The sequence below is a fragment of the Macrobrachium nipponense genome, chromosome 27 (assembly GCF_015104395.2).
Source record: "Macrobrachium nipponense isolate FS-2020 chromosome 27, ASM1510439v2, whole genome shotgun sequence".
NCBI classification, from domain to species: Eukaryota; Metazoa; Arthropoda; class Malacostraca; order Decapoda; family Palaemonidae; genus Macrobrachium; species Macrobrachium nipponense.
Window position 1 is genome coordinate 75,796,557 of NC_087216.1, and position 10,832 is coordinate 75,807,388.

The 10,832-nt window shown below is 36.2% G+C and overlaps 1 protein-coding gene across 1 annotated transcript in view; it reads right to left on the bottom strand.

The window, feature by feature from the left end:
- The window catches only part of LOC135200740 (uncharacterized), a 12,230-nt gene extending 3,622 nt beyond the window's left edge, over nt 1-8,608 (bottom strand). The window contains exons 1-3 of the mRNA XM_064229345.1: nt 8,586-8,608; nt 8,044-8,354; nt 7,013-7,896 (exon numbers count right to left, since the gene is read on the bottom strand). Coding sequence (XP_064085415.1) covers nt 7,013-7,896; nt 8,044-8,354; nt 8,586-8,608 — 1,218 coding nt within the window. The remainder of the gene's footprint in view (nt 1-7,012; nt 7,897-8,043; nt 8,355-8,585) is intronic.
- Between the last annotated feature and the right edge of the window lie 2,224 nt (nt 8,609-10,832).

Below are 10,832 nucleotides of genomic sequence, written 5' to 3' on the forward strand. Positions count from 1 at the left end.
CCTCTAGTTTTTCTAGATTCCATTTCAGGATCTTGGGATCGTGCCTAGTGCTCCTATGATTATGGGTACGATTTCCACTGGCATATCCCATATCCTTCTTATTTCTATTTTCAGATCTTGATACTTCATCCATTTTTTTCCCTCTCTTTCTCTTCAACGCTTGGTGGTCACCATGGTATTATTATTATTATTATTATTATTATTCTTATTATTATTAGTTATTTATTATTATTATTATTTTATTCAGAAGGATGAACCTTATTGACATGGACCAACGCCCACCAAAAGAGGCCACTGGCTTGAAATTCGAGGAGTTCCCAAAGAATATGATGGTGTTCATTCGAAATGAATATATAATAGAAGGTAAAAAAAAGGTAAATACAGTTTTAGGTAATCAGGTAATGAAAAATATGCAAACTGAAACTTTAACTAATAAATAAAAAAAATGTAGGTACCTAAAACATCAAGAAACAAGTTGAATTGCATCAAGGGTCGATACGTCGCATTATTCCGCTCGATCTCCTAAAAAGAAGAGAGTGAATAAAACTCGAGGGTTCCATTTCGGAGTGAAACGACGCAACTTCGAGTCATTTAAATGACCATTTGGGGGTCCCAGAGGCCCCATTTGGAAGGAGAGGCTCCGGAGAAAATGGGACCTACATCCTAAATTGAAGAGTTGCCCACCATCAGACAAGCTCGTCATAAGTTCCAAGGCCGTGTGATAAAAAGGGTTCTTATGTGAAACTCTTGCATTTTTTTTTTTTAGTTTTTCTATTATTAAAAAAAAAACTATTGAAATGGCTATTTGTCTGTCCGTACGTCCGCACTTTTTCTGTCCACCCGTAGATCTTAAGAACAACTGAGGCTAGAAGGCTGCATATTGGTACGTCGATCATCAACCCTCCAGTCATCAAAGATACCAAATTGCAGCCCTTCTAGCCTCAGTAGTTTATGAGATGTATTATGGATTGATAAACAGACTGATAAACCACATTCCTGGATCAGGATCAGTCAGAAAATCAGATACTGTTCCTTCGGTAATAGGTCACGATTCCACTAAATCTACTTCTGGATCTGGAACAATCCCAAAATCGAATCTACCCTTCTTTGACCATGACTATTGATTCACAAAATTTGCTGGATATCCACCAATAACTTTATCAGGTGTATTATGGATTGATAAACAGACTGACAAACCAAATTCCTGATTTACTTCTGGATCTGGATCAGTCAGAAAATCAGATACTGTTCCTTAGGTCATAAGTCATGATTCCACAATAATTCATGGATATTCATAGAGAACCTAATGAGATGTTTTTAAGGAGAGTTAAGACAGACTGACAAACATAATTCCGGATCTACTTCTGGATCTACATTAATCTCAAAATCGAATAAACTTTTCCTTGGGCTATAGCTCACGATTCCACAACATATCCTGGAGATCCACCAAAAACCTTATGAAATATTCTAAAGACAGATAACCAGGATGACAAAATTCCTGATCCACTTCTGGGTCCGGACCAATCTAAAAGAAAAAATCCCATTAAACTCATGACCTCCATCAAACTTCGAAGAATGGAAGAAAAGAATGAGAAGTGAGAGGAGGAAATGGGAGATGGAGGGGAATCCATTAAAACCTTCCTCCACAAAAAAAAAGAAAAAAAGGAAGTGTTCCCAAAACATGGTTCCTTGGCAGGGGACCAGAGACTTCCTTCCGGTCAACGCTTCCGTGCCAAGCGAGACTTTGGAGATTTTGGGAACTGATGGATCGGGAGTTGATGGTGTCTAGTGACCTCAGACAATGGAAAAACTCCTCAAAAGGAAGTGCTCGGTTGCCTCAGGATCGACTCTCAGGTTAATTGTTTAACTTATGCCTGATTGTCAGTTTTTTTGTTTAGAGACTATGGGGTTAAGTGATTGTGTAACTGATTGTCAGTTGTTTTGTTTGGACTCCATGAGGTTAATAGTTTATTTGTATCTGATTGTCTCTTCTTTTGCTTTGACTTCATGAGGTTAATTGTTTATTTGTATCTGATTGTCAATTATTTTGTTTGGTCTCCATGAGGTTAATTGTTGATTTGTATCTAATCTTCTTTTGACTTCATGAAGTCAATTGTTTATTGTACCTGACTGTCAGGTACAATAAACAATTTGGTCTCCATGAGGTTAATTGTTTATTTGTATCTGACTGTCAGTTTATTATTTGGTCTCCATAAGGTTAAGTGCTTGCATACTGACTGAATTTCGAGAAATGTTCAAAGAAATAAAAGAGAAAAAATAAGTATTAAGGAAAATAAGAAAAATCAGTCAAAAAGAAGGAAAGAAGGAGATAAGTAACACCAAACAGGAGTAACTGCATAAAATGGAGATCATCAGAATAAAGGCAATATTCAAGGGAAGTGTTGCAAATCCAGTGTTGCAAATCCACTGAACAGAGGGAAGGGTTGCCAATTAATCAATGTGGATTGGGATCTAAGCTCCTTTGGGGTTAAGTCTCTCTCTCTCTCTCTCTCTCTCTCTCTCTCTCTCTCTCTCTCTCTCTCTCTCTCTCTCTCTCTCTCTCTCTCTAGACGCTTATGCAACTCTCTCTAATTCTCTCTTCGATGTCTGTATTCGGGGTGGTATGTTTAATATGTATTTATAAATCTGTACACAAATGCTATACACACATACACACACATATATGTAAACATTTACACGAAACAAATATGGCTTCAGAGAAAAGACAGAATAATAATTACCGCTACAGTCACACTTTAACTGCTGAATCAATCAATCATAAGTCCCCATGTAGAAATATTCCACAATATTAGGCGTTTCATAGCATTGTAACATTTTTTCCCATGGAAGCCCGAAGTTAGATTAGGTTAAGTAAACTGTGGTTAGGTTAGGTTAAGTAAACTGTGGTTAGGTTAGGTTAGGTGAAGTAAACTCTGGTTAGATTATTTTAGGTTAAGTAAACTGTGATTAGTTTAGGTTAGGTTAAGTAAACTGGGGTTAGGTTAGGTCAAGTAAACTCTGGTCAGATTAGGTTAGGTCAAGTAAACTCTGGTCAGATTAGGTTATGTTAAGTAAATGCTTGGTTAGGTTTGTTGATAATACACATTGCACCATTTTCTACTGTGTAAGACCCAGGGTAGGTTAGGTAAAGTTGAGTAAACTGGTTTAGATAAGGTTAGGTTTGGTAAATTCTTGGTAGGTTTGCCAAAGTCTTGCTGTATCAGACAAAGAAATTAACCTTAGCTCATCAACGTACACTCATTAACACTGAGTACTATATGGCATCAAGTACTTTTTAGGTTGGGTTAGGTTAGGTTCGGTAAACTTTGGTTAGGTTAGGTTGTTTAAACTCTTGGTTAGGTTTGACACTCATACTATGTTAAAGAAATTTATCTTAGTTTGTAAAAAATACACTTATTAACACTGAATACTATATGGCCTCACATAAGGTTAGGTTAAGTTATGTTTGGTTAGAGTTTGCATGTTTTACGTGGTATTTTCTGCAATGTCAAACACATAGGACCTCTAATCAAATCTAACTTAATTTAACCAAAACAAACTTAACTTAACCTAATCTATTTTATTTTAATCTAACACAACCAAACCTAACTTACTACATTTAATTTAAGCATACCTAACGTAACTTGATTTAACCTAACCTAACCTAATCTAATATAAAGCAAAACAGCAAAGTAATGACCTCACTTACTGGGTCCATGAAATGACAATTGGTCCACAAGGTGTTGAATCATATAAAACGTTGAACAGTGCAATTCAAAGCTCGTCACTGACTGCAATGCTAAATAGATGCAAATCGGTCAGTCGGTCGACAGTGATTTTCCTGTTGTCGAAGATTTGAGAATGTAAATTTTTAACTAGTCTGTTAGAATTGAATATGGAAAGTAATTTGTCAGAAAAATGTTGCTTGTATATAATATTAAAATTTAATGTGGAAAGGAATTTGATAGACAAATCTAACTAATAGATATTAAAATTTAATATGAAATGGAATTTGACAGAAAAATTTAACTAGTAAATGATATAGAAATTTAATGCAAAATGTGATTTTGATAGAAAAATTTTAACTAGTAAATAATATTAAGATTTAATCTGACAAAGGAATTTAACAGAAAAATTTAACTAGTAAATGATATCATAATCTAATTTGTAAAAGGAATTTGACAGAAAAATTGACACAGTTAATATTGAAATTTAAGGTAGACAAAAAATATTCAGAAAAGTTTAACTAGTAGATATTAAAATTCTGTGATACAAAAGGGAACTGTTTGAAAAATTTAACTAGTTCATAATATTCAAACTTAATGTGAGAAGTTAAACCTAGTATGTTAAAATTTAATATGGAATGGAATTCGATGGAAAAAAATAAGTAGATAATATTCAAATTCAATATGACAAAAGTGTTTGATCAAAAAGTGTAACTAGGCGATGGTATTAAAATAGAATGCGAACAGGTAAATGAAAGAAAACTGATGCAACGAAATAATGATTTTAAATATTTATCGAAGTATAAAGCCACTGACTTCTCAGTTATATCGAACACATTACAGCCAATTCTGAACGTGACGCAAATAAATTAATTAAGAGCTGGTAATTAATTAACCCCGAATCCGACCGTTCGTGACATTGCTAACATAATGGAAATGGTATCTTGTAATAGCCAGGTTGTTTATATAAATACAGAAATCGTTTCATTATACAAAGCCTACAAGACTTATAAGATATATGATTATATATATAGAAGTGGTTCAACATATTGGTTCATCAATGGCATCTCTAAAATAGATGAGACTTAATGGCCGTCAGTTGAATGAGCTTTGTTTGGTTGTGTCTACCAGAATTCTATATGTGAATATAATGTTCTATCAATTGCTACTATAGTAGATTCACATCAACCGTGCATTTGATGTCTGGGCCAGTCCCTTACCACGTTCCTGATTGGCTGTTGATAACCCAATCACGGGGCTGGAAACTCTCAGACTCTCTCGAGAGAAACTGAGAGTTTCCAGCCCTGTGATCGGCTTATCAACAGCCGATCAGGAGCGTCGTAGGGGGGCTAGACATCAGATGCACGGTTGATGTGAATCTACTAGAGAATGTACTACAACTTGTTGATGAAGAGAATAGAGGATAAAATAGGATTTGAACTATGAATCCATTGCCAGGAGAGGGCTGAGGAAGGTCAGATGGAAGAAAGAGAATTTGAACGGAGGTACAGTCACTCAAATAAGTTCATGGATAAAGCTGAATTCCACCCAACCCCTTTCTGGACAACGGGTCTGTAAAGTGACGTAAGACGGACACACACCGAGACTTTCTACAGCTGAGTTAGGTAGTTGAACTTTTGGCCAGTTTAGCACTCCCAGACACCTGTCATCCAGAAAGGGGCGGAATGGAAATCTCGCTCAGACACCCAGACATCCATGAACTTATATGAGTGACTGTACAGTCAAGGATGAAAGGGGTTGCAACTAAGGGCCTTAAGAACCCTAAGTAATGCCTACAGTGTACCACGTGAAGAGCACTGATGGTGCTACTACCTTACAGGAGGGTTACTGGAGAATTCTAGTCTGGCTTCAAGCTTTTCAATATCGATCATAAAACGTAGAAATAAAATATATGGAATTCAAATGAAAGAGGGTGTTTTTAACGTCTTATTATGTAGCCTGGAATAGGCAAGATTACCTTCCATTCTAAATGTGGTATATTTGTCCCTTTTTGATATTTGTATATTTCATTTATTATTATTTTCATATTATTACCTTGTCTAATAACTTTCCAGCGCGTGTTTATTAAAAGAATTAGAGTGATCTTATATAATTGCAAGGCAGAAATTGGGTGCCAGGTTTGAAATTGGTCTAGAAGGGGGGACCAAATTGGACCCATTTTCAGCAATGACCAACTCGTGGAGAATCTATTAGGCCTAATGAAAACTCTAACAATTTTATTTTGAGGTGGGCTAAATTTTCTCTTTTTTTAGCCTAATGATTCAGTATTTTCCTCCTCCTCCTCCTCCTCCTCCTCCTATTTCCAGATCGAAATTGGCAGTTGCCCATGTCAAAAACTACTAATTGCAAATTACGAAATTGTCGATTTTCCTCATTTTGGCTCTCTCTCTCTCTCTCTCTCTCTCATTAAAACAGGAGAGCATTATGTTTCATTTTAGTGAAAGCTTCAATTTTTTTTTTTTTTTTTTTTTTGGTAGGGGCGCGGGGTCTGACAGGATTCTAAACGAAAAGCATTTTGGACGATATGTAGTAATCGGCTGTTTGAAGCTGATGGCTTTATCGAGTCAAGGCTATCGTGAAATCAAGTTCATCCTCTCGGGAATCAAGATATTTTGGACTCTGGGTGTACTACAAATTCCTTGTATTTTTATTTTTTGATTTATATAGATTTTTTGGTATTATTCCAAACACTGGGGCAACTAAGTATAGTACCCAGGGAGGTGGAAATGAAGGAGACGTCAGTTCTTCAGACAGGAACTTTATTAATTAAAACATACACGGGAGCGATACCGAAGCTCGAGTCTCAAAGACACCAAGGTTACAAGGGAACAAGCAATAAGGATTGTTACCTCAAGACACCAAGGCTACGAGGGAAACAAGCAATAAGGATTGTTATCTGTTATTCCCCCGCCGTCCTTTTTTGTTTTACTTCGTTAAACAAACAGAGATCTATACAGAAGTTACTGATTATAATAAAGTGGATAAAATATAGCATCAAATATAAAATCGTTATCAAGCTAAAACTAAACGTACATTGTAATATGAATACAAACAATAGCATTTCATAATAAAAGAACTATAATAGTCTACCTCGCATACAACATTCCATTGCATAAATATCTAAGAATTGCAAAAGAAATTACACATATATTTAAAACCTGTTTCCCTTCTCTTTAATTTTAACACATTTTTTCTAGCCTGAACTCATCGTTTTTAAAATGAACAAGATTGTCTTCATTTAAAGCCATTCTAAGTCTTCCCCTAACTAAGACATCCACCATGTCATCACTCTCTTTATTTTCCTTTGTTAATATGTCTGCTATCATGTCTTTAGTATTCAGCCAACTATATGATTCTACCTCTTTATGAATTAGTTTCTCCTTCAAGTCTGCCACTGCGTTTCTTAACAATTTTCTTTCTACCTGTTTTGATGAGGCTATACTTTCCAGTGTTGGTCTGCTGTCCGTGAACAGCTTTACTGGGATTTTTCCTCCTTTTTCTCCAAACATAAGTTGTTCAACACTTTTTGCTAAATAAACACTGTCATCTACTAATTTAGTTAAGTTTCTCGTTTCGGCGTCTTTGGCCGAATGGCAAACTTGTTTGATGGTTTTGGTTTTCCAATATATAGGAGCTACTATATCAGTTTTCTTGTTTCCCATTAAAATCAAGTTACCCCCAATTGACTTTGAGTCACATCTGTAACTCGCATCGCCGAGGCCATAAATTTTCAGGTCTTCTTTCTTCCCTATTTTACCGAACTTTATTTTGCTTTCTCTTGATTTAATTTTCTTAACAATTTTGTTTACTCTCTTTAGGTCACCGATCGTAGCATCTTTATTTTTCATAGACATGTTCAATCCAACAATAGCCAAGTCGGGTCGGACATTTTCCGCCAACCACTGGATTTTTCCTGCATACTTCCTGAAAACTTTATATTCGGTTTTTGTTAGAGGTTCGTCATTTCCAATTTTCCTTATTTCTTTGATTTCCTCAATAGATTGGGCATAATCCTCCATGCTTACTTCTATTCCTTCTCTTGTTTTAACTATATCAATCCCTGTAAATCTGAATTCGGATGACTCCACCTTAGAAATCGTAAAATTTTTCATTAGAAGTTCCTTGATCATATCCACAAATTCTCTTTTTCCTGAAATCGAAAAATCATCAACATGACATAAAATCATACCAAGTAATGATCCGCCGTCATGGAGGTAGTAGAAGGCGTTATCTCCATGCAGTGTTTTCATTCCTCTTGCTTTAAAAATCTTGTCTACTTTAAGCCAAAATCTCCTACCTGCGTCTTCAAGCCCATAGATTGGCTTGTTCAGTTTCCAAATGGTTCCTTCCTTTTTTACATCTTTGGGTGGTTCAACAAACACATCACGCTCAAGCTTTTCGGCCTGTAAGAAAGCTGCTGAAATGTCGACGCTCTCCAGTTCAAATCCTTCATTAGCCGATACTGCGATGAAAGTCTTGAAAGACTCTCTCAAGGCGGTTGGGGAATCTGATTTTGGTTTCTCCGTTTCCTGGAATCCTCTAGCAACTAACCTTGCTTTTATTTTGGTCTTCTGCCCATCTTGTCTCTCTTTTTCAGTTATGACCCACCTTGAACCAATTTTCTCTTGTCCTGATCTTTTACTTCTTCAAATGCTTCATAATACTCAAAATTTTCAAGTTCTTTTTCTTTAGCGTTTGTAACTTCAGGCTCATGATGACGACTCTTGGAACTTCTACTACATATGTGGTTATTTCCTCTACTAAGCACTCGTCATTTGACATTTTCATCCAGTAAGTACCAATGTTATCTAGTTCGACATTTTCTTTAGTCTCTCTTACTTCAGTTTCTTCTTCTTTTTCATTAATCAGATATTTCCAGTCCCTTATTTCATTTTCGAAGTCAACTTCAATAGTTTTACCTCCCTCTAGTTTTTATGAAGCACACGAATTTGCGCTTGGAGTTAGGTTTGTTCACTTCAGTCACTTTTTCCCTTGTATTCCTCTCCATTCTTGAAGGTCATAGTTATAATTTTACTTTTCTTCGGTCTTTTTTCAGATGGAAGATGATCTTTCACGGTCATTTTGTCATAATTCTCTTCTGCCAAATCAGGTTTACTAACAACTGTCGCTTCTTCTCTCTTTTCTAAGTTAATTTCTTCACTCTCGGACAGGTCAGTAATAGCTGCCTCATCCTTCGACGCAATCTCACATCTTTGTTTCTCATGAGCTGAAGTCCTTAACGTTCCGTAAGGTTGTAAATGACAAGAGGCTACCTTTTTCATATCTCCATTTGCTAAAATCCATACACTTCTCCCTTCCATCTTTTCCACCGTAGCGGGACCAAACCATTGTTTTCCACCTTTGTGCTGGTAAAATACTTTCTCCCCAGGTGTATATAGATAATCATTAAAAGACGCATTTCTTGAGTTTAAGGCAATTTTCAACTTTTCACCATACTCAATTTCTCTATACTTCTTATTCACTTCTTTTTGATTTTCAATATGTCTTCTGACTGCTTCTGACTCAGAGATTAAAGATTCGGTAGCTACATTTCCACTTGTTATACCAGGAACTACTACAGCTCTCCCAGTGAGTAACTGTAATGGGGCATATCCTTTCACTGTTATGTTAGTATTATGACACCAGGCCGCTTTTGAAACTGCTTCATCTAATGTAATTCTATCATTCTCCTCCATCACTTTCTTCACAGTTAGATCAGCGCTGTACTGATTTCGTTCGTTCAAACCATTACTCCAAGGGGAATATGTTGGCCAAACCTGATCGTAATTCCCATTGCAGAAGCCAAACTTTCCATTTCTTATTTTGAAATTCTGATCCATCATTGTCTGCCCAAAATCCCTCAGTAGGATATCCATCCGGATTTCCTCGCACCAGTTCTGGGTGACGGCATGCAAAACAGTGACTGCTTCTTTGTTCTTGAGCACAACTCCACTTATTAATTTTGTGAAGGCGTCTACCATCCACAGAATGTTATTCTCCTTCACTTGCTTTAGGTCAACTGTGACCTTTTGATTAAATTCCGTCACTGTTGGGATGGCAACTTTTGGTATGCCTAATGATTTTTTATACTTTTGGCAGGTATACATTCATTAACAACTTTCTTAATCATCTTTTTGGTTCGGTTGGTTATTACTCCTGCCAATGTGAACAAATGGAGGAGTTGAATTTCTCCCTTGTGGCCAGAATACCAGATACCCTACCCTTTTTACTCTTTTATACTCTGATATCTCTTTATTGCTTTCCAGTTTCTTGACAAACATTACAATCTCTTCTTCGCTACATTCTTTATTAGTTTCCAAGACAACAGCAAGATGGTTACCTTTAGTGGTTATCAAAATCTATTTCTAGGTTTGGAACCAAGCTTCTGATAACTAGTTTTTTCCTTTCCTCTCTCGTAGTCCTGAGAGGCACTCCATTTCTGGAGTTGTTCTTTAGAACACAAAAAAGGGATATTAGCTTCAATAGCATAAATTTGCACTCGTAGTCTACTGAACTCTGTTCCATTTGTCTTTCCTTTAATTATCAGTGGAACTTCAAACATTTTGTGGCATTCATAAACTTTGCTTGGTCCAAATTTGAACTTTTTCTTTTCTATTCTTTTAACATTAACTTGCCCTTTTCCAAATTGATTTTTCTTCAGATATTCTTCTATCCATTTAATTCCTGCCACATTTTTGGGTGCACCATTGTCAATAATCATCTCAGTTTCATTGATTTCATCCGTAAAGTAAATTTCAGGCATTTCTACTTCTCCTCTCTCATCTTCAACACTCACAAATCTGATGTTACTTAATCTATTCAGACAGCATTCATTTCTACACCTTTTCTCTCTCGATTCTGATCTGAGCCTCCTGCCGCCTCCAACGGACGATTTTGCAATTCCTTTCAAACTCTTCAGGATCTTCACTTCTCCTTTCTGAAGGTTCTCTTCGTTTAAAGGAGTCTATTCTGTTTCGGTTTCTATCTCCTGATCGAGAGTAATATCTTCTACTCTGATATCTGCTTCCTGACTCTCTCATGTTTTGGCTTCTGTCTCTCGAACGAGAGTATGGTCTCCTATTTCTT